Genomic DNA, 25,311 nt, shown 5'->3' with positions numbered 1-25,311 from the left:
AGCAGGAGCTGTGGAGGCACAAGGAGCCAAGGGAGATTGAGTCAGCTTGGCAAGCATATTGAGCCCCCTTAAAGAGACAGATACTGAGGCCCTTACAGAGACAAGCTTATTACTATAAAGACCTGGGCGCTTGAGCTTCATACCACTGCTGAGGTAAACTAGAGAGGGAGGCATGATTAAATTAATTATAATAAATTCTTAGTTAAAAAAGTAAGCATTGTTATAGCATTGAAGCATCACACATTTTGCTGGGAGGGGTGACATCCTACAGTACACCAACTGACTAGCTATTATTAAAGCACCACTGCTCAAATTTGTGATGACATAACTTTTCATCAGTATTTTCAACTAATTATAATAGTTTAAAAATAAAATGTGATAAATTTGCATGACATTTTCTTTGCACTACCAAATCCCTATACCTCTTGGTAGGCTGAGTGCTAATGGATTCTGCTTCCCCACCGCACCTGTACTTTTTCACTGATAAGTACACTGTCATAATATAGTGTTAGAATAACAAAGTATTGTGTCTAAATCATTTTTATGTACCCTGAAACTACTTGGCTCAGGTAGTTACTTGCAAGGCTAGTAGATGTTTTAATAGGTTAAGTACCTTCCTGATTGAATTGGCTTTGTTCTCTTCCAATGCCATAAGTCGCACTCTTACTACAGACAATTTCTGAAAAGACCATGTTGTTTTGTTGTTTTTAAAAGTGCTCTGCCATTATAAAAATAACTCCAAGCACAAGTCCTAAAATCATAGGTCAATTGTGTCACGTGCAAAGGACATTCAGTACATTCTCTTGTCATATCGTAAAGTACTTCCTTTGTACTGAAGCAGAGACATAAAAAAGGTAAGTGACTTACTGAGATCATAAACAAAAACGATGATAAAAAAAGAGAGAGAGACGTGAATACCCAGCCCTGACAGTACAGAGGAAGAAGACTCTAAAAGATAAGCCCTGCCACATGCTCACTAACATGACGCAGAAAGAAATGCCTGGCAATTTACAGGTGAATATGTTAGAACAAGAGGATAAAGGCTCAAGGTAACCACAAGTGGTTTACATCTTTCTTAAAAGAAAAAAAGATGGAAAAGAGTGAGTTTTTAAATCCTCATTTTCAAAATAAAGAAGTTGAAGTCTGTTGGAAGCTGAAAAATCTACAGGTTACCCATGAATAATGGAATTAGAGACACCAGATCCTATAATAACATAGAAGCACTAGTCTAAGCAGCAGAGATTTGCTTAGAGAACCCAATGGTTTATGGAGAAACTCCAGTATAATGTAGAAAACAGAGAGAGAAAAGAAAAGATGGTGACTCGAGAAATGCATTAGGTTCCCTTTTATTCTTTAAGAACTGAAGTCAGTTCATTGACAAAGAACCATAGGTGGAACCTTGGCCAACTGAGAGCTCAGTCATTGAGGTGGTGAGTTCTTGATGTGTCTAAAGAAAGATGAATCCCCAGTGGCATGATGATTTGGTCACCTGAAGCAGCAGGTCTGCTATGGGAATGGCTGTATTACATCATACAAGGTTCCCGAAAATTCAAAGGCCACTGACCAACACAGTAAGAGCGTTTCATCATGACACCAAGAAATGAGATCAAGAAAACACTCTGAATTTAGGGTAGAGTAGAGTCAACTGGCCCCAGTGACAAACCTGTTGTTCTCGCATAGGGCATAAGGGCAGGAGATATAAGTTCAGGCAGCACATCTGGAAAATGTGATAAGTAGTAAATGTCTAGTTCTAGAGAACACTGACCTTCTGCCCCATGAAGGAGGAGCAAACGATCATGAATTACTACACTGGCTAGGAAGAAAGAGCAAAAACAGGCCCACTGCATCAAGGATCTAAAAGTTCACCATCCCAGTACTACAAGCATAATGGGGAAAATGTACTTTCCTTGTTATAGTTTCCATGTCAAAATCCAATCCAACTAAGAATGTCTCTGAAAGACATAAGGTCCCCAGGTGGTTAGTACTGAGGAGCTGAGGCTAAACTATATCAGTCAAGAAGTTATACTCAGCGAGAGCCTTTTAGCTATACATGTTTAAAGAGGCTGAAAATTCCATGGTGATGCCAGCCAGCTTCCTGCTACGTGTCACGTCACTGAAAGAAGTGATGTTGACACATTAATTCCCCTTCCATGGACCTTTGAGTTACAGTGAGAGAAAGCAATTAGTACCTAAAGACACAAGACCATCACATTCTGAACCAAAGTAAGTTGTTCTCTCTCTAGTTAGAGCAGCACTGTCCAATAGGCAGCCTCTCCAGCCGTGGGCAGACTACGGCCCGCGGGCCGGATTCGGCCTGTTCAGCTGTTCTATCCAGCCCGCAGAGCCGAAAGAGCGGAGGGTTCTCTTGCTCTCCCCTCCGCTCCTTCACCAGCAGCAGTGTTAACATGTATTAGTTCACACAAACACTCCATCCATGCTTTTGTTCTGGCCCTCCGGTCCAGTTTAAGAACCCATTGTGGCCCTCGAGTCAAAAAGTTTGCCCACCCCTGCTAGCCACATGCGGTTATTGAACACTTGAAATGTGACTAGTGGTGTGTTGTTAGTGTAAAATATACACTAGATTTATTAGATTTAGTACCAAAAAATGTAAACAATTTCACTAATGATTCCTTATATTTGTTACATGTTCAAACAATAATCTATTGAAGTTATTAGTCTAATTAAAATAATTTTTAAATCTTAGCTATGGTAAATTGTACTGCTATGAACATAGGGGTGCATATATCCTTTCTGATTGGTGTTTCTAGTTTCTTGGGATATATTCCTAGAAGTGGGATCACTGGGTCAAATGGGAGTTCCATTTTTAATTTTTTGAGGAAACTCCATACTGTTCTCCACAGTGGCTACACCAGTCTGCATTCCCACCAGCAGTGCACGAGGGTTCCTTTTCCTCCGCATCCTCGCCAGCACTTAAATAATTTTACCACTTTTTTTTTTAGTTTTCTAATGTAGTTACCAGAAAAATTTTAATTACATATGTAGCTCACAATATATTTCTATTGAACAGTGCAGAGCTACAGCTTCCACATTATACTGATAAAAAAACAAACAAACAAACAAACAAACAAAAAACACCAAACTTGCCCTAGCTGGTTTGGCTCGGTAAATAGAGCGTTGGCCTGCAGACTGAAGGGTCTCAGGTTCAATTCCTGTCAAGGGCACATACCGGGGCTGCAGGCTGGATCCCCAGTGTGGGGTGTGCAGGAGGCAGCCAATCAATGATTCTCTCCAATCATTGATGTTTCTATCTCTCTCTCCCTCTCCCTTCCTCTCTAAAATCAATAAAAAATGTATATTTTTAAAAAAACAAACAAACAAACAGCAATGGAGACACGAGTCTCCTCTTCCAGAAGTCTAGGCTGGAGATGAGCTCTGACACAGTATCACTAAGAAGCTGAGATACGGAAGGCTCCACTTTTCCAGCTAAGAAACTGGGAAGTCTGTGATCCTACAAAAATTAAACAAGAGCTATAAAAGAAACTGTCCATGCTGGAATGAGTATAACTTTTAAAAGAATAAGAGAAAAGGTGCTCAAAGAATCATGGGAATAGACCTCATTCAGGCAGATGCACTAAGATAATTAGTGTGAGGATTGTGCACGTTCAGAGGTAGAAACTGAAGAGAGGCATACTCCAGGATGCATTTGTAATTTGCTGTCAGCACACATCCACATAAACCCAACCCCAAACACAGGGCCTCCTGCTGTGACATAGTGAGGATTAGCTTGCTCTACCTCTATTCCAATGCCCTTTCTGAATTTCCTCCTATGGATAGAGCTAGAAAACTGAAGAAAATGGCTTCGGTTTCAGATGATATTTTTTTGGTTCTGTCAGTCAGACGCACAAATAGGAGACCTGAGTTTGGAACTGCATACACGGGGTAAGAACAGAGCAGTAGCATTTATGTTGCGATCTTACTTCCCAGGCTGATAGATGGGAGGGCAAGAGCATCAGCTGGACAGGTGACTCCACTGGTGGCGAGGGCAGCAGCTCCTTGGCAGCTTAGTTTTGTATGGAGATTTGGGAGCCATTCCAAGAATCTCAGTCTAATCTACGTATGTCTCTTCAACTATAGAATGTACACAAAAATGGTCCGTATCTTATAGGCCATTTTGGCTAGTAATAAACTACTGCCCAAATAAATTTCTTTGTAGGGCTGGCATAGTGATCAGCACCTGTTCGCTTTTATTAGAATGTTCATGTTTGTTATGAGGATTTGAATTCGGGGTTTATCGTGAAGGAGGTTTGAATCGCAAGTGAGATTCTGACCAGAGGTAAAACTGATTACGTTTTCCTCCCACGAAGAACCAAGGGGAAAAGTCCTTAATCTAGTCACACATTGAATAGAAGTTGGAGAAGCACCTTCTTCCATAAATTCCTGAGAGAGGATAATAACACTCTCAAGCAGGTAAGAGTAAGAGACCACAGGCATCTGCCAGGTAGCAATGCTTCAGGAAGCTAATTACCTGGGGCTGTTCATGAAAACGTGTGTGGCTGGAGGGGCCATAAAGAGAAACAGCCATTTCAAAGTAACAACACAGAAAGCAAAATAAACAAAAATTCTTTGCTGCTTAGTTCTCATACTAATGGAGAATGTTACATAAAGGTTGAACTAATTTATTTTCCAAGACTACATTGCTGACTTCATTTCCAGAGGGCACCGTTAATTAATTCTCTAAATGGCTATTAAGCCTCCATGTACCAGGCACTGGGGATTAAAATGTCAGAAAGCAAATCAGTGACCTGTAGTTGCCATGGCAAGGGAAGATAGGAGCTGAAATGAGATAGGAATGGAGTTTGACTGGAAAAGCGTAAATCTTGGAGACAGTTCTTGGGATGAGTAGGATTCAGCGGCATAATGTTCCCCAAAAGTTTTTATCTCTTTACTTACACTTTACATCAGCCTTCTTCCACGTTCCCTTGCCCAGAGGACTAACAACCAATCTAGAAGCGATGCTATGAGCTGCTTGGCAAAAGTCAGGGGAGCAATGTTAACTTTTTAAAACAAACTAAAATTTACAAAAAGTTTATAAGTATTGTACAAAGAAACTTATTCCTGAATCTCCTGAGGATAAGTCACTGCCATGATGCGTCATCATACTCAAATACATTCATGTGATTTTCCTACAAGCAGGGGCATTCGCTACACAGCCACAACACAACAACCAAAACCGGGAAGTTAACACTGATACATTGCCACCAGCTCCTCCTCAGACCCCGTCTGAGTTGCACCAGTTGTTCCAATAATGCCCTTTGATAGGATCCACTTCAGAATCCTGGGTTGCATTTAGTTGCCACATCTCTTTAGTCTCCTTCCATCTGCAACAGTTCCTGACTTGTGAACTGGGCACTTTGAAGATTATAGGTCAGTTATTTTGTAGTATTACCCTCAATTTTGGTTATTCTGATATTTTCTCATGATTATCAAATGGCAAACAATCTCTGTTGGCACCATTTTGACTAACATTCACTTTGAGCAAGGTGGTAATCTGCCAAATTTCTCCATTGCAACCTTATTCTTTATCTCCAATAATTAAAAAGGAGTTTGTGGAAAGACACTTTTAAACTACATAAATAACCCATCCCTCACCGATTATTTTTATTTATTCACTTATTTATTTACTAGTATATCAGTATGCACTCATGGTTTCTGATTTTAATCAGTGACTTATAACCCATATTCTCATGACTTAGCTTGATGTTCAGATTGCCCCAGATTTGGCCAGTGGAAGTTCCTTCAGACTGACTCTGTGTCCAGTTAATGTTGCCCACATCATTCTTTGGGCACTTTTTAACTTTCTGGTGTAACAAGATGTTCCAGATTCATATTGTACTTTCCCTGTCCCATCCTGGAATCAGCCATTTCCCTAAGAAGCTTTGGATTCCTTTTGGTTGAAGGTAATAGTATTGCCAGCTGTCAGCCATTTCAGGGAGTGCCTTAGCTACACATAGCGACCTTGCCAAGGTCACACCCTATTCTGAGCAACCCAGTTGAGGCAGGTGTGGAAGTCTGTCTCAGTGTATGCCTCCTGGAAAACTAAAACTAAAACCAAAGCCCAGATCCAGTTACTAGTTGTTTTCTTTGATATTGGGGTGTTGCTACTCCTAAGCCCTCTCAGTGAGCAGAGAGAGATTTTTTGTGTGTGCGTGTGTGTATGTGTGTGTGTATACACGTAAACACATGTATATTTATACAAGGTGGGGCAAAAGTAGTTTTACAGTTGTGAGTGCATGAAACACAGAGTTTATTTTTATACTGTTTTATGAATTATTGTATTATTTTTCATACAAACAACTGTAAACCTACATTTGCCCTACCCTGTATAGCTATGGTAGGTTTAAATATATCCACAGCTGAACTCTGGAACCTGTGAATGCTACCTTATACAGTTGTTGTTTGTAAAGGAGGGAGCCATTGTAGATATAATTAAGTTTAAACAATCTTGAGGTGGGGGAGTTAGCATGGATTCTCCAGGTGGGGCAGTGTAATCCCAAAGGTCCTTATAAGAGAAAGGCAGGAGGGCAGAATCAGAGCATGAGATATGACAATGGAAGCAGAGGCCAGGGTGACACAGGACCACAAGCCAAGGAATGCCGGCAGCTTCTAGAAGCTGCAAACACAAGAAAATAGATTCTCTTCTGTAGCCTGCAGAAGAAACGTAGCCCTGCAACATTTTGATTGCAGCCCAATGAAACTGATTTTAGACTTCTGGCCTCCAGAACTGTGAGAAAATTCATTTCTGTTGTAAGCCACCAAGGTTTTGGTCGTTTGTTAGCAGCCCTAGGGAACTAATTCAACATCTATCACTACATAGAAGCCTTCCTTACCCAGCTCAGACTCTGATGCCCATAGCAGGTCACCACCCCCTGCATCCTGCGCGCTCCAGCATCCTGGAGTGACATCCTCTGGAGGATGACCATCTCCTCCTGCTCAGATTCAGAGACCGCATGCCAGGCCACACTCTGTACAGACGCTCTCCTCACCCCACGGAGGTTCCAGCTTCCCATGCCCCACACCAGGCTGCCTTTCTGTGCATAAGGGATGCATTACACAGCATAGCTTCGTAGCTTTCTTTGCCTCACTTCCCTTTTTTTTTTTTTTTACCTTCCCCTGCCTGAGCTTATACTGCCCAAACAAAGTGTCAAAACAGGAATCCCTGAGTTAATCTGTTTTTAGAACTGTATTAAAATATATTTCATTTTCAAAATTGAGCTATCAGCTGTTAAAGTGTGTATACATTTTTGGGGACACCTTTGTTGAGACAGAAGATTAATTTCCTTTATAAGTCTTCTGATATTACTGATTTTAAAAATTAACTCTGTATATTACTTTCATAAAATAAAAAATAATTTTAAATTATATGATGACTACCATTATATGCAGTTAAAATTGCTCACATACCTTTCATAAGTTTTCCCCATAGTTCGGAGGAACAAGGTAACAATTATTTTAGTAGTATTCTAATAATGTTGACTTAAATCTCTGCATTTACACACATTTTATAGATTTTTGTAAAAAAAAACAAAAACAAACAACCCTTTTATAAAAAATGAAGGAAGATGTCATCATAAGATCAATACCTCCTTGTATCCTGCTTAAAGTGCTATGTTCTTGAAATGGCAGCAAGTGCTTTATGGCAGAACAGCAATAAGTCAATCTATAGACTCATCTTAATGAATTATAGAGGAAAGAGCAGCAGCTAAAAAAAGAAACCATTTTATTTTTACATTGACTGTCTTTTGAAAAATGGAACTGAGGGTGGAATTAATGATTTAATTAAACCACTTAATGTTTTATTAAAGTCAATATGGTCTAGTGTTCCTGTGCAACCATCAGATTATCAATAAAAGCTCATATTTATTTTTGCCAAAGAAGTCATATTTAGTATAAGATGTGCCTGCATTACAGAGCCTCTAATTGTGTTCAGGGACTTTCCATTGGGGGTGGGGGGGGTGTCACAAAATTCTACTGAAAAAAAATCAGGTCAGGCTCTGAAGGCATGATTTATTCAGCTTGGTTACCACTCGCCACGAGGAGCTCTATTTCTGCTCCGTTCAGCAAAATATCGGCTGGACTTTTACAGGAAAGGAGGGACTCAAGGTCACCAGTGCAAAACACACTTGAGGCTAACATAGCCAGCAGCAAACACTGAAGCACAGGAGAGGATTTTCTCACCAGAACCTGTTAGTTCCTCCCCCTTCTTTGGAATATGTCTTTTCTCATCCCCAACTCGCCATTTCTCTAGCCAATGTAAATTACTGAAAGTAAATGGCCAGTTAAGGGTAGAGGAAGATAGCTTAGGAGAGGCCTCCAAGATAATTTACAAACGTGAGCCTATTTTCATTTGAAGCATTGAGATTCTGTGGGAGCAGTCCTGGCAGAGAGAAGAGTGTGCAAATGCAAATCCAAAAAAGAAAGTGATCCAACGTGTATGCCTTGCCTGCACCCTGCCTTTCCCCTGATGTGGCTTCACTTATGCACCTGCATTTACAAGACCTAGGACAGTTAGACCAATAACCAGCTACCGACACCATGTTTTTACGTCCTATTACTTGTTTTGCTTTGGTCTATATATTGCTAGAGGGAAACTTTCCAGACAAAAGCTGCCTTTTAACCAGAAAGAAGTATCTGTTCCTGTAATGCTGACGTGGATGTTCACAGATCAAAGCCTCAGTGGGGGGGTCATGTTCCCACACTCTCTTCTCGAGCCCCTCATTTAACAGAAAACACAGACACACAGAGGAGTGTGTTCATCAGGTTTATGACACACATGCTTCAGGCCGACCCGATGTTACAGACTTGTTTTCTCCACACTTTGGCCCAAGGTATTTTTATAAGATTTATTTGACACAAATTAATTTGTTTTAAATTCACAGGTTTCACATTTTTTTGTTTTTAAAAATATTAACCAACTGGCTTGACTGACTTTTCACATAATTGACTTGCTTTGTGAAACAAATATGCAAATAAGGCTCACTAAATATATATATCTTAATGTTCAGTAAATAATCTTTTCCCCTAAAATATAGAAAAAAACATCGCCTGCATTCCTACAATCCATCCTCAGAATTGATAACTTTTAATATTGAATTAATTGCTCTAATACTCTTTTCTGTATGGATAATATTAAATAAAACTACACAAGCAACTTATGCTTGTATTATCTTAAGAAAAGAAGGGAGGTGGAAGGGAGAGGAAGGGAAGGAATAAAGTTCTCCTTGACAACCACCAACCTCATTTCTCATCTCCCCTCTTTATTCTCTGCCCCATAGGCAACTCCCCCACACCAGGCAACCCATAGCACAATATACATAATTTTTTCAAATTTTCATACTTATATATGTATCCAGAAATAACATACTGTACATATCCTTCTGCCACTTGCTTTTTTATTCAGCATTAAGTTTTTGAGCTCTAGTCCTGATGATTTATATAGATCTAGGGCACTGTCATTCACATCTTTGTCAAAAGTTCCCTTACTACTTGCTAAGAAAGTAGCACCATTTGCTAAGTACCAGGGACAAGCTCACCCCTTCCACCTACATGAAGTGCTGAAAAATAGAAGTTACTTTGGCAAATTCATAGAAGGACAACTTTACAGTAAAGTCCTGATTTAAAACCAAAATGAAAAGCTTTTCTTTGGAAAGCTTAAATAATTTTACACTTGAAAAAAGCATTTCTCCAGCTGGCTAAATTCAGGCACTACAAAAGTTCAATCCAAGAATACTCCTCAGCTTGAATCCGTTGCCTTTACTTGTAGTTGGAAATCAGATACACTTCCTCCCCAAACGCTCTTGCCAATGTGTACTTTTTTCTAAAAGAGTTAAATAAATGTCAACAGGCAAGCCAGCTCCCTTAATATTTCCTTCATTCGGTAACCTATTTTGGTTGAAGCTTTGCATATAGAGATGCATTCAGTCTCTTTGACACATTTCCAGAAAATATGCAAATAAGGTTCATATTCTTCTAAAGTCTTTCAAGCCACTAATGTTCAATATGTAATATTCCTTCTCTCCACTGCCTGAAGCCTCATTATCTCTTTATTTTGATGCCCTCAGAAAAAGGAAAATGTTTTTAAGACGTTCTTCTCTTTCATCCCTTACCCTGTCCTACTAGGGAATGTTTTAGGAACTGTTTTCAGATAGGATCTACCTTGCTTTCCACTTACTTTGCATTTTTAAGCTCTCCACCTGGACTCCGTTGCTCCTTCACCTTTAGAATTTTGAAAAAAACTCCCAGGAAAGCATACATCTGCACAGAGAGTCCGGCATTGTGCATACGTGTACCAGGAGGGTGGTGTCCCTGAATTCACCCAGCCTTTATCAAGCCATACATCATCACCCCCGCCCCCACCTCGCCCCCATGCTCTTTCTGGAACCTCTCACCTGGCAGAAACAGCTATGCCCCTGCTCTTTCCTCCCACTTTCCCAAACTCTTGCAGTCTCAGTCACAAAAGAAAGTATTTCTAACCAAAGATGCAGGCAAGGTTGCTTGGTGGTCTCATTTCAAGAACCATAAAACCTACCCCCTACACCCTCCTGAAAAGTAATGCTGCTTTCAGCTATTGGTGGGGTAAAAATTGGTGTTTTCAGATGATAAAAAGAAGCACAGTGAATGAAAAGAGAACAAAACTACTACATATTGAATGGTACACCGTATCTGTACAGTTAGACACTCTGGTTGATCCATTTCCCCCCAAATGTTTCCTGCCCCTTTCCTATCCATTCTCTACATCATATTGCTGCTCTCTATCCCCTCTACAAGAAGAACTTGAGTGTCCTGAAGGTTAAGGCCTGCAGGTGTTAAAAGAAGAATTGCTGGTCATGCAAGCTGCCAAGAACCAGCTTACTCCAGATACTCGGGGGCATTCAGTACTGAAAACAAAGAAACATGACCTTTCTGTTTGGGGATATCACTTGCTCTATGTATTTTTTTCCAGGCCTGCCAGGAATTTTTGGTGAAGGCAAGTGACAACTGAGGTAATACCTAGACAGACTCATCGTAAGCCCTTCAATGACTCATCTTTGATTCTACCATCTGTACATTAAGAGAAAAAATATAGCATTTCTTAATTACCTCTATGTATGTTATTCTCCTGAAAATTTGATATTTAAGGTGATTTCCCTTCAACATACTTCAGAAGGAAATTCCCCAGTCACCAACTGGCTCATACTGAGAGAATACAAACTTATAATATCACCCTCAGTGAAACCCACTGTGAGAGATGTTCATGTTGCCCAGAACTATAAACTATATTCTTGAGTCAAAGGTACATAATTTAGGATTTAGAAATTCATTTTGGATATTCTGTACTTATACTACTCTCTATCTAATAGTTAGATACTTATTTTGTAAGTAGATATAATATCTGATAAGTGGGTAATTGGTATCTTATTGTTCACCCCTCAGAGCTTCTAGAATGACTGTTTTTAGTATCAAAAATGAAAACCAATATATGTCTGTAGTGTCCTAGTCCACATAATCCTGTCTCTGTGTCAGAGAAATTGTGGTAAATCTTTGGTGGTCTGGATTATGCAGCCTCACACTAGGGTGAGAATACTGAGTCCAACTGCTCAACACCAAACTCGCCACCTTTCAAACACAGCATCTCATGTAACCCACCATACATCTGTCAACAAATCTGGTCAGATATCCCTAAATACCTTAATTGAAGTCTACATCTTTCTGATTCTTACTGTCATTGCCCTCACGGTTTCCTGTTCTATTAGAACATCAACCTTTCTCACTGTCTCCCTAGTCTTATCCATTCTCTACCTGACTGCTGAAAAATCTTCCTAAAATGCCACTTGTATCCTGTTTCCCAGCAGTGATAGGCAGCATAATGTTTCCCAAAGTTGTCCACGTCAGATATCTGTGACATGTCATGTTATCTATAATAACAAAAGCATAATATGCTAATTAGGTCAGACATCCTTTCAGACATCTTTCCAGACGACCTTCTGGACGAAGCCAGGGCTATGAAGCCGGTGCCGGCGGCCAGGGGAAGGAAGGCCTACTCTTGCACGAATTTCATGCACCGGGCCTCTAGTATGACATAAGAGACTTGGCATATATAATCAAGGCTACAGATGTTAGAATAGGGAGATTATCCTGGGTTACCCAAGTAGGCCCAGTCTAATCACATGAGCTCTTAAAAACAGAGAAGAAAGACTCTAGCTACTAGTACTGTTACTGGCTCAAAGATGAAGGTCAAAATGACAAGGAATGCGGTGGCCTGAAGGAGCTAAGAGATGGTATCAGCTGACACTCAGCAAGAAAACAGGCTTCAGCCCTATGGCCACAAGAAATTGAATTCTGCTAACAACCTGAAGGAGCTAGGAACAGATTCTCCCCCGAGGCCTCCAGCTAAGAGCTCAGTCCAGCCAACCCCTTGATCTCAGCCTTGATTTCAGAGCAAAGAAACCAGACTTCTGACCTACAGGACCATGAGATAATACATTTGTGCTACTGTAAGCCACTGAGTGTGTGGTCATGTGTTATGACAGCAGTAGACTAATCAATCCAAACTCTCCCTGTACTTTTCAAGACACATCCCAGTCTAGGCCTGCTCAACCAATCTTAATTAATTTCCCTCTGCTCACACACACCAGCTCTTGGTTTCTGCCAGACCATGCTCAGCTTTGACACAGAGCTTACATTCTTTGCAAAAGGAAAAAGAAAACAGTGAGAAATAGCTAAACATTATAAATTCAGGGAGTTTGTGGCAGATGGAAAGCTATGCTCTCTAGAAACCCTTCAAGAAAGAAGGTGCTGCCCAGCTGTGGGGAAGTGTGGTCAGAAAGCAACTCCAGCTGTCAGCACTTTCAGAACCCACTTGGGGGACAGAGAGCCACCCTTCATATGGCCATACGCTTTCCAAGGATGTTTGCATCTGATGGTTGAGCAAGGGAGCAGGGATAGAGAGGCCCAGCCATGTTGGCTCAACACAGGCCACTCTGACAGGCAGACTTTACCCCAGAGCTTCCCACAAGGCTGGCGGAGGCTTTATCAGGCCCACATCGCAGTTTTACTTCCTCCTGTGCCCAATCCTGCTCCCTGCTTTCTTTCACAGATTAATTGCTGATAAACAACTTGGAACCCAAAATCTACCTCGGTATCTGCTTCTGTTGAATTCACCCTGTGACTAATAAAAAAAATAAGGCAGGTTAAAGAGATACTGTCTGGGATAGCAACTCAGAGGAATGAATAGCTTGTAAAAATTGTCATGCTACGAAGACTCAGAAAAGTCAAACAAAAACATTTTTAAAATTATGGCTAAGGTCATGTGAAAGTAAGAGATATTCCAAAATGCAAGAAACAAAGGTGAAACTAAAAATCAAAATATTAAGAGTGCAAGCTGACATGGTATGAGTACGGAAATAGCTGGACCTGGAAATAGGACTTGATGGCTAGGAGACTTGATTATTATTCACACACAGGGGCAGAAGAAAAGAACTTAGGCCTATGTGAAGCAGAAATTGAGGCTAAGAACTTGCATAAACCTAGCACCCTAAGAGATCTACATCCTCAGTAGAAGAAAAACTCAATTCATCTTCCAATAAAATTATAGAGAAGCTTGTTTTATGAGTAAGAAAAAGAAATATCCCCAAAATTGCCACAAACATGCATTTGGAGTTCCACTTGAACTATAAGAATTTCCTATACTTAGCAATATAAGAATTTCCAGGCTGAGAATTAAAGTAAGTATGTCATGAGCCAAAATATCTCTGGAGAATCAAGCAACAGCAAATCGTCTGCCCTTGAATCCCTCAGAAAAAACAATACCAGCAGAAGATGCATTCACAAGTTATGACACATGTTAGGGAAGGATCCAGGATGTGAGAGGCAGATAGGATGGAATATAAAATAAGCATAATTAAACTAATACAAGAGTTTTAAAAGGTATAGAAGCTACAAGAAAAGATGCTGAAAAAAGGGAAACCTGACAGATTTGAAAACAAAAACTAAAATAACCCCTAAAATAAAAATCTTAATCATTGACTGTGAAACTCATTCATGGTTAGGTTAAACAGCTAATCAAACAGAACTGCAGAGAGAATTAGCAATGTAGAAAATGAATCTGAGAACATTTGCTCAATATTCCCATAGAGGTGTGCCATGCGGATCTCCCTATAAGATATTCTGTTGAAGAGAGCTTAATTGACCAATATCCCCAACTACTGAACTTCTGGATTCACACTGCATTCACTCTGAGGACTACCTAGTCTCAGGGGTACTAGAGTCAGCTCATTCCCACTCAACATACAATCTTCTAATGGGTAACTTTTGCTCAGAACTCCTCATCAAAATATCCCCAGAATGACCCTTCAGGCTAAGCTTCTTCCTATCAAATCTTTCTTTTCTTCTCACCCTTCACAGTTGTCAGTCTTGCATGAGGGTCTGAAGGCTCTGCCTATCTATTCCTGTTCCCTCCCTCTTTGTCTTTTATTTCCTACAATTGATCCCTTGCATACCTAATCCTACCTTGCCTTCTGCTTCTCAGAGAAGCTAAGCTTATACGAAAACTAGAGGCCTGAAGCATGAAATTTTTGCGTGGATACAATCCCTAGGCCTGGCCTACATCAGGGCCATCTTCCCTGGCTGCCTACAGCCAGCCCCTCCCCACACCACCACCCACCTCTGGTTCCCCATTTGCCATCAGGTGATCAGAGGCTGCCAGCTGTGGGGAGGAACCAAAAGGTCAGCCGTTCCCGCCTGCTTGCTGGCCCTGCCCCCACCACGGGACACCCTTTGTGTGTGGGGTGACCAGTGGGGTGGGGGCCTTGGCCTGGCGCCATCTATGTCCCCGCTACCCACCCTTGGTTCCCCATTCACCATCAGGCAATGGGAGCCTGCCGGCCAGGGAAAGGGACCAAGAGGTGGTCAGTGCGCCTCATAGTGACTGGTCGAGCAGTCATTCTGGTTGTAATGCCATTAGGGTCAATTTGCATATTACCCTTTTATTATATAGGATTATTATGTAGGACACAACTAAAATAACTAAGAAACTTTAGCATTGAATATAGGAGGAAGGAATCAATATTAGTATATTTAATAATGCTTTTATTGTATAAAGGCAAGGAGTTTGCCAGAGAGTTTATTAGATTTATATTTTGTTAAGAATGAATATTTAACTCTTAAAGATTACAAATAAGATTCATTATTATAAACCCAGAACGGAGGAGAAACCTATTCGCTGTATGAAAGAAGACAAAACAAAGTAAGAAAAAAGTGAGATAACTAAAAAGAACAATTTAAGATGGCAGAACAATACAAGCAAAGTAATTACAATAAAATACTGAAACTATTCAGTTTATTAAAAATCAAGCTATATGTGATAACAAGAGAAACACCTAATCTTAAGGTTCCCCAAAATAGAAACTAAAATTATGTAGAAAGATGTTCTAACAAAAGACTTCCTAAAAGAGGGCTGCTTTCTTAATATTAGTAAAGAAAACCAAGGTTAAAAAAATTTTTTTTAAGCATTACAGGAAAAAGGAGGAACATTTAATAATGATAAAAGAAATTTACTAGAAATGTCATAATCCTGAACCTGTAAGCACCTCACAACATAGTTTGAAATACATAAATAAAAATAGGAGGAAAAAATTTCCAAGGGAAATGGAAAATTACACAATCCTGATAAGAATTTGATATACTTCTCTCAGGATCTTAGAAATCAAGTGAATAAAAATTATTGAGGACATAGATTTGAATATATAAGTATATATACAATCCAGCACAAACTATTAAAGAATACATGTTCTTTTTAACTACACAAGGAATATTTACAGTAATTGATCACATTTTGTTGAGCAAAACTCAACAAACACCAAAGCATTGGCATAATACAGATCTCATTCTCTGACTACAATGCTATAGTAAAACTAGATATCAGCAACAAAATAACCCCAAGTCCCATACATTTGACTATTTTAAAACACAATAATTAAATCATCTGTGATTCAAAAATTAAACCATAAGAGACATTTTAAAAATATTTAGAATTGAACAGCAATTTTTAAAACACATTATTAATCAGAACTAATGGGATACAGCTGAAGTGATATGGAATTCACAACCTTAAATTCATGTATTAATGGAAAAATGAAAAATAATGAGTCAAGTATCCAATCAAAGAGTCAGTATAATACTTAAAAAGTAAACTCCCCAAATGTCAAAGTAAAACAATAAAGAAAAAGAGAATGAGTGGGTAGAGTAGAAGTGGTTATTTATTTCAGACAAAATGGTAAAAAAAAAAAAAAAAATAATGGACAGGCCTTTTAGACAGAAATATGCCAAAAGAAAAACTTTCAGATATTAATAAAATACTTTTAAAATAACAATATGCACATTTTGCTTTCTGCTCTACCATAGAAGGTGACAGAAAATTGGCTTACCAGACTGCAGTTCACAGCAGGTGTATATATAGAGTGGAAAAATCATGCATCTCTAGGCTCATGAATCCTCCCTTGGGAATGAAGTCATAAATGCAGTAACTGCGATGAGAATAGACCCCTGGAGGAAAGGATGATGACAGACTGTGTGAAGGGTGTTCATACTCCTGAAATTAGAGAGCCTCTCAATTCTGCCACCCAGTTACCCCAGTGAGAATCAGCAGTGGCAACTTGTGTCCCAACCGCACAACACTCCACCCTGACCTCTTACCAGCAAGTGGGACTGCCCTTCCTGCTGGCAGCATCACAGGACTTTGGTGCCTTGCAGAGGCTTGTGCTGCTAATCCTAAAGCACCTTTTGCTTATCCCTTTGCTCTTGTATCCTGTTGATCACCCCATCGAGTCAGCTGATTACTCACATTCTCCCAACAGATGATTCTCCCATCGTAGTCACATCATTATCACCAATGCAGGTCATCCATCATCACCCAGACATTCATCCCCCTCACCCCCACCTCCCACTATTCAGTAGTTCCATTAATTAAGTCCAACTGTCCACACCTCCCAGCCTTTAGAAAATCCAACATGGAACTCCCCATCACATCTGTTTGACTTCTCTACATAGGACTTATCTAGTCATTTTCTTGCTAATTTATTTGATTGTTTCTTTCATGTCTTCCCCCATGAGAACATAATCTCCATGGACTTTCTGTGTCTTTCTTGTTCACCACCATATATGCCAGCTCACAGGAGTGCTTAGCACCTTGTGGAAACATAATGCATTTTTGAACATATGATCTAAAGTAATGTAAGTAATGAATGAATTTCTTCATGTATATCAGGGAATCTTCTCTCCATATGAAGACAAGAGGGAAGATCATTAGCACTAATGTTCACTCTTTAGTATAATCCTGCCATTTCACAATTTGTAAGCAACTGTAGAGATAATGTTGTGCAGCCCCCTCACGTCCATCTTTCTCTGCCTCATGAGAATTATACTCCTGCTATTCTGGTCCCATGCCCAGATTGAAAGGACTATACTACATCGATTTTAGCTGGGCAAGATGCCAACCAAGGACCATTTGGGAAGAATTCCCCACAGTAGGCAGAAAGTGACACCTCCCAAGCAAGCTTAAACTGCTCTCAGCAGCCAGCGATGCTAAGCAGGCTCCATGTGACACTGCGCTGTGGAGAGTACACCTGGGCATTCTGGGACATGACATCAGCAGCCCAAACTGCTTCTGGTATAAACCCCAACTCTGGCAAACCTACTCACACAGCAGGAAACCTATTACACCCTGTTAATCACAGACGGTTTGCAGGCCCTAATTAATCCCTGCCTCTTTGAAGGATTTCTCTCTGGCATTTACTTACTTCAAAGTTGCCTACCAGTTCAACAATCCACAACTCAGGTGATTTTATTTAGATTATTTTTGTTTTTGTCAGCAAAGATGTGTGTAGATGCAAAAAAATAAAATGGCAATTGAGAAAAGGTGGCCCTAGAATAGTAATGGTATCTTAACCAATAATTTCCCTGCCAAATATTCATACTGTGGCAGAAAACTAATTCTAGCGCTTAATGAATCATTTGGTAGAAATTTGCTAAAGACTAAATTTTAATAGGTAAAACTGTCAGAATTTCAACCTACTTGGCTAGCTTTCACTGACCACTGTAAGGCCAGTCACAGTCAAGTCTAATTGGCTACCTTCCAGGCTTTTCGAATCACCTTAAATTTTGCTTCCTCTAGAAAAAAGAAGGTTCTTTACCCCTTCCAAGACTAATTTAAGTGACCCTGTGTGTTGTTCTTATAGAACCTTCTATTGACTCTTGTTAATTTTTATTAACTCTTATTTCCTCAATAAAATATAAGCTTCTTAAAGATAAGGATTGTGTTTTGCTTAGCGCATGGCCTGGGTTAGGATGGGTGCTAAACAAGTGCATTGGGTTGAACAGATAGATGAACAGATGGCTAGATGGACAAAAGGAGTGATGAGTGAACCAGAGTGAACCAGTATAGCAGACTCCTTAGGTACCCGGTATCACAGGGCTCTCTGGTTTTAGGACCTCTACAGTAGACAGTACGAGAAAGCTCAGACTAAACTCTCTCATTGCATTGCACCTCAAACATAATCTGCATGTCTTTCTGCTCAGAGTCTTCTCTGACGCTGTAGGTGTCCATTCAGCCCAGCACAGGCACAGCAGGAGAGCTTACACCCTCCAGGATCCTCAGGCAATGGGGTGCAGGAGCCACTGAATGGACATCCAGCCTCCTACCCTCAGTAGCATCTGGGCATGTCTCATCAAGTCTCAGCAGAATGGAGCCCCTGTTGCCTACAGCAATGCCCTTGATACTACATCCTCATGCTGTCTTTCACTCTTCTCACTCCTTCACATCTGTCCTGGGCTCATCTGCTCCATAAACTGCCTGCACCCAAGTCTTTGTCTCAGGCCTTGCTTTCATGGAAACCCAAAGAAAAGTGTCATAATGTGAGACTCTCAACCTGAGAAAGATGTCCAAGGACCTAAATAATCTCAGACATGACCACCTCAGAGAACATATGTATCATATCACATATGGTCCACCACTAACAAAATCATGAAACAGCCCAGCCGGTGTGGCTCAATGTTTGAGCATCGACCTATGAACCAGGAGGTCATGGTTCTATTACTGGTTTAGGGCACATGCCCAGGTTTCAGACTTGATCCCCAGTGTGGGGTGTATAGGAGGCAGCCTGTCAATGATTCTCTTGCATCATTGATGTTTCTATCTCTCTCTCCCTCTCCCTTCCTCTCTGAAATAAATAATAAAAAATTAAAAAATGTAAAAAGATAATAATGAGAGAAAGCACCAAACATAGTCCCTAGGTCATAGCAAATGCCTGACAAGTTGTTCCGTCCCTCTTTCCTGGTTAATTCCCATCCTTTCTGCATTGCTTCCTCTATAAGCTCCATGGGAACCCAAAGACATGAGCCTCTCAGCTACTCTCACCACCTTCTATGCAAATGTCTCAGAAGGTTTCTTACTCTAAAAAATGAAGGCTCTTGGTGAGTAATTAGAGATCAAGAGAAGTGATCAATGAAAGTTGCAACAGCTCATGTTTAGTGTAAAAAATTACAAATATACTCTAGTGTTTGTATTTAGATCTTCCACTTTTACAGAGAGTAATAATTGATTAATTAATATTATTGGTTAACTAAATGAATAAACTCAATACCATATTACAAGTACTGGAGGATAGCCATTCTTACCTATACAAAGCTTCATTGCTAGATCCATCAAGTTAAATGTAGATGTAGTTCCCAGGATAGTCACATGTAGTCAAGCCTTATAAATCTGACTCCGCAAAATCAGTGTAGACATTGCCACTTCTCCAAATTGCATTTTCATTTTAGGATTTTACCCGAAGATGTGAGATATCTTAGGGTTTCAGGCATCATGGATAACCAGATGAAGAGATTTTTGGGGACAGATTGACCTAAAATCAAATCACATAAGTATTCCACCTGAGACAAGATCTAAACTATTCCCTGATGAACATTACTATTCCTTTGACATGCCAATAATGCCATTCATATAAATATGAAAAATGCTATAATTTTACTATCTCTTTAACACAGAGTTAGAAAAGCCTTGGATTGTTCAAGCAACCAAACTTAAAGTGAGCAAACATCACAGATCCTGTAAACATCTTGTGTCTTAGGAAAGAAATCACAGCACATGCACAGCTCTGATATCACACTTGCAGTTCTCAACTACTTTTTCAAACACCTTGTTTCTGCAAAGATGGAAATCGTTCCAAGTCTAGGAATTAGTGGTGAGTGAAACTGGCAACATTTGAATTCTTCACGTGTCTAATCTTAACACTATATTTTATGCAAATTAAACTTAAAACAGAAACCCTAAATATATTTTGGACAGAATTTATCAACAGTGGTGGCAAAATTGAATTGCAGTCCTACCACCGTCTCTAACAATACCCCAAAGCCCCCAACAAGCATATGGTTAAGTAATGATCTTTATTGGGCTTGCTATGCAAATGAGGCTTTGAGAGGAGGCCTGTTTTCTCATCAGCATCAAAGTCATCTCTGATAAGCATGCAATCTGGGCTTGCTATGCAAACATAATGTCAAAGCCAATTCTAGCTCTTCCTTCTGACCGTATTGTCATCCTAAACCTGCTTTCATAGACACTCAGGGCCCACTATCATCTACCATTTAATTTTCTAAATTTTGTAAGTGAGCTAAAATTTATAGTAACAATAGTTAGCCAATAATAGATTATGTGATTTTTTAAATACTTTGTTTTCTATTATTATTACATGAGATTTTTCAAGAAACTCTTTGAATGTTTTCAGAACATTTATTTTCATTAAAATATGGAAATAATTCTATTGTGAAAATTAACAATTTAATACCATCGGACTTGACGTAGATTTCCAACCAATTTTGTCCAGTGGGCATTCCTGCCAGTTAAATAAATGCTCTGATCAATTCCAGGATGCATATTTTTGGACCTTCAGCATTGGTTTCCCTACTTCAACAAGGACATAAAAGAAAACAAACTGCAGACTTTCCTCTGTGGTGGGTGCTCTGCCATCCCAACACCCAGGGGTGATTAAACTTTGCTTCTGTCTCTCCATTTATAAATGGGAGCCTGGGTTCTGAGTTGTTCACTAGCTTGCTCAAGGTCACAGTGACAAAGGCAGAACACAGACAACAGAGGTTGAAAATCACTTGCTAGAACTTGCTGTCGCTGATGCCAAAGAGAGTTAATTGGATTAAACTACATGTCTCCCTCTGTCTCATCTCATTGGAATTCGAAGAGGAGCTGCTACGATGCCGTGACTACTGTGTACCACATCTTGTTAGAAGATTCTCTGGGAGTTTACTAGAAAACTTCCTTTGAAACCAGGAACTAGAGATGATTAAAATTAATGAGAAATAAGATCATTGCCCAAATGGGGAATAGCAAGATCGAGGAGTGAAAACAGACACACGGAGCTTGTATGACTATAAAACCCTTAGCAGAAAGTGGTAGCACATCCGTCTAAGAGCAGGAACAGAGAGGGTTGGAGTGTGGAGAACAGTTAAGTGGGAGTTCAGAAGCTATGTCTTGCCAGATGGTAGTTTAGTTCAAGCCTGTCAGTGAGTTTCAAACAATCAGAGAAGAGGAGGAGTGAAAACCATCTTTTCTGTAAATTCTTCAAAACGTACATTTAGCACAAATCACAATGCAGACTAAAATGAATGCTGGGTTTGAAAAATAAAAATAAGCTTATTTTTATAAGCTGTTCCAAGAATCAAACTTCCACTAGCAATCAAGGTCACCTCTCTTCAAGGTCTAAAGGCACATGAAGGTGCTGTGAGCAGTATGTGTGAGCATGAGTAGGAAGTGCTCTCAGGTGACACACCTCCATGCTCTCACAGTCAGTGCCCACAGAGAGCGGAAGACCCGCACGGGGAAAGGGATGCGTGTGCCCTGTTTTGTGAGTCCCCCGACTTGAGAAATATTAATTATCTGGAAAAACAGTACAGTGGCCTGAGGACAGGATTAAATGAAACAAAGATTTCTTCCTGGGGTCGGAGTGGCGGGGGAGGTGAGGAGTGGATAAGCCTCCAAATCCTCATTCCTCAAGGCCAAAATATTAACAGCAAAAAGGAACAAAACACGGGCACACGCCCATTGAAAGGAAGAGCACTGGGAGCCCAGGGTTGCTGTAAACAGCTGCATCTTAGAGTTGAATAGTCCTCAGCCTCTTCAGCCTGCCGTTCTCTTTTCACCCAGGAGCTTAATATGAGCTCTGTGTTAATTATACATTACAATTACACAGAGACATGGGCGCGTGTGCACACACACGCACGCACACACACACTGTAATGATCATGCTGCTATTGCGCACCAGCTCTGGAACTTATTCAGGTCACCTCGGCCCCTGTGAATACAACCTTTGCTGTCTAGTACCTCACCCTTGACTTTCCCCGGAGATGACTACCCGGAAATGAGCTTCCTCCAAAGGGCACACTCTTTGTCAAGGTTTTCCAAGGGAACAGATTACAAATGTCGTATGCTACGCAGTGACTAAAAAATGTGTGTGTGGTGACAAAATCAGAATGTCCTGACCACACATCTTGGGCAAGTGTGGCCCAGTGAGCTGGGAGGGCCTTCCCGTGCGTGTGGCAATGCCTCGCAAGGCGGTCAGATCCAGAGCGTGGCTTTTAGGTTGCAGGGGAAATGGATGTTGAAGGCTCTTCCTGTCATCACAGCAGTTTGGGTGATTGCAAGATGGGCCGGGGAACAAAGACTCGGCAGAAATATCCCTGCACTTCCCCCAAGCCCAGCTGCCGGCCCTTGACATCTCCAAACTGGCACTTCAGTGAGCGCTTAGCCCCTGAGAGCAGTGCACAAAATGTAAGGCCAGAAGCATCTATTTATGAAGCGTGGTCACTAAATTAATCTTTCCCTGTGCCCAGCTGTGAAGTGGAGTTAATGAGGATGAAGCAGAAGCTGAACGGGACATAGTTAGCCTTGGGCTGCGCCTCAAGGCCTCACACCCTTGGCAAAAGAATCAGGACATCTCCCTCCTGACATGGAAAGGGGGTGACAGGGACCCACTGGCAGAGAATCCAGGCAACTTTTACTTCCGTCACCCCACCCCCTCTATTACTGAACACCTGGCAATGTGTGTGCTCCAACACAATGTTGCCTCCCAGGTCTGCAGCCTTCTCACCAGAGTTGGGCTTCTCCATTTGTCAATCGGTCAAATAGTCGTTGTATTGACTGTGCCCCTCCCATGTCTGAGCACGGGGCCATGTGCTGAAGACATGGCAGTGAACAAAGCAAACTCCCTTCTCTCAGAGACCTCGCCGTGCAATGCGAGTAACGAACAAGGATGCAAACAAACACACACAGTTTCAGGCTGTGAGGAGGCCTTGCTGGAGGCTGCAGCACAGCTGAAAAGCAACCCTAGCTGGGTGGTGAGGGAAAGCCTCTCTCAGGAAGTGTTGCTTCAGCTCTGCCAAGCCCCAGTGTGGAGGCCCAAGCACACCCTCTGACAAACAAGGGAGGAGAGATATCGAGAGAGTTAAACACAGCAGTGCTTTGATAAGTGCTCTTGCATTTGATCTCCCCAATCAATTACAGAGAGGTAGTTATTATTAGGGACTCAGCTGTGAAATGGATTCAAGTTGTTTGGTCACTGAAACCCCAAAGAGGCCACATGATGTAATGCAAAGAGACCGGCACAAGTCCAAATTCTCAACGTCCCCGTGGCTGGGTAACTTGGAGCATGTAATTTAATTTCTACATGCCTCAGTTTTCTCACTGGGAAGAGTGGGTTGCTACAAGGATTAAATTACCGAGCATGCAAGAATTACCTGGCATCGTACTTGGCGCACAGTAGGCCCTCCAGGAGTGTTCATCAGAGCCGATAGTTGTGTGTGGGCTAGGTGTGAAGGTAAGCCCTTTGCAGACTTTTTAAAACTTAATTCCCCTAATGGACACTATGCTATCACCGTTTTAAAGATGAGGAAGCAGAAGCCGAGAGGACCTAAACAAATTGCTCCACATGTAAAGCTGGTAGGTGAGAAAGCTGGTACTTGACACTGGTTTGACACGAGAGCCAAGCAATTAGCTCACTTCCCTGTTACAGTGTGCCCATACGGGAAGTGTCTAACCCCAAGCCAAGTTCCACCTCTTCACATGGCATCAGAAGCCATCCACTTTAATATTCCACTGCCATCTCATCTTCCTCTGAGAGGATCAAAAGAAAAAAAGTTCCACTCCATTTTGACCTTTTCTTTTCTGGATTCTTCTCAACTGACAATGTCATGAAACTCAAAGACCTTTAGTTTAACTCTCTTTACTAAGAAAATAGGCGAATAAGCAGAGCTGGGGTGAGATTCCTATTGTTCTGTGTGGGTTACCTCTCTCTCGCTCGATCTCTCTCTCTCTCTCTCTCTCACACACACACACACACACACACACACACACACACACACACACACACAAACTGTCACACATTAGGTCCAGTGATAGAAGTGGCCCATGAACAGTATACCATTTTGCCACTTATCTCCAAAGGAAAGCTGTCTCCATAATGATGAAAACTTTGTCTGACAAATCAGAAAAATGCAAAACAGCAAAAGTTTTAATGAGCTTGTCCATGAAAAAAATCCTGCTTTATTCCATATTCCATTGAGATTAAGAATATACAAGGAATCAGACACTCAGATACACATTAACAAAAATAGGGGAGACAAACCAAGAATTAGTTATTTTAATAATAATAACAACTGTGATGGCTCAATGAGAGTTTAAGGAATACAAAAAGTATCTTGAAAAGTATATGGGTTTTCATTCATTTGACCCACAGAAATTTATTCCTGCATATTATATTCCTGGCACTGCTCTAAACACTGGGGATACAGCAGTAAACTAACCAATAAAAATAGATACCATCAAAATAATAATATCAACAATAAATGCCCACCATCATGGAACTTTATTTGTGCAGATACTGAATATTATACAAATATTCTTCATTTTTTGTTTCCTTTACTTTGAAGTTGACTTCTACTTAAATGTAAATATCTGACAGTATGCTCCTTTAATTGGTTACCAGTCGAGTCAACCTTACCCTTTCATGAATTTCCTGGTGGAAATAAAAAGGAGCGTGTAATGTGAGGGCAGGAGGAGTTTGTGCCAGGTGAGGTGGGGGACGGGTGAGGAAGGAGGAGAATGGTGCCTCTCATAATTTTGCCTACCAAAAACACTGGCAACACAAAAATAATCTCACTATTATTCTAATTAAAACACCGGTGACTGCTTTCAAAAAGGAAAGAAAAAACCTCACATCACACATTTCAAAGTCAGAAACAATAGTTGTATGGTCT

At 40.7% G+C, this 25,311-nt stretch overlaps 1 protein-coding gene across 38 annotated transcripts in view; it reads right to left on the bottom strand.

Annotated features, from left to right (window-relative positions):
• Positions 1–25,311, bottom strand: part of MACIR (macrophage immunometabolism regulator) — a 149,885-nt gene that overhangs the window by 32,358 nt on the left and 92,216 nt on the right. For 23 of the 38 annotated variants that reach the window (XR_004967833.1, XR_004967832.1, XM_036311008.1 and 20 more), the window contains one exon: positions 19,811–19,895. The exons of 2 other annotated variants lie outside the window; for them this stretch is intronic. Coding sequence is in view for 13 of the 36 variants with exons in the window: in XM_036311014.1 (XP_036166907.1) it covers positions 19,847–19,895 (49 nt within the window). In the remaining 23 variants the exon portion in view is untranslated. Of the gene's footprint in view, positions 1–16,393; positions 16,540–19,668; positions 19,896–25,311 lie in introns of those variants that run through there. 13 more of the 38 variants (XR_004967829.1, XR_004967825.1, XR_004967828.1 and 10 more) reach the window with 6 other exon arrangements.

This window comes from Myotis myotis, unplaced genomic scaffold, assembly GCF_014108235.1.
Source record: "Myotis myotis isolate mMyoMyo1 unplaced genomic scaffold, mMyoMyo1.p scaffold_m19_p_5, whole genome shotgun sequence".
NCBI lineage: Eukaryota > Metazoa > Chordata > Mammalia > Chiroptera > Vespertilionidae > Myotis > Myotis myotis.
The sequence above is the reverse complement of the archived record's forward strand: the minus strand, read 5'-3'. Positions and strand labels throughout refer to the sequence as shown.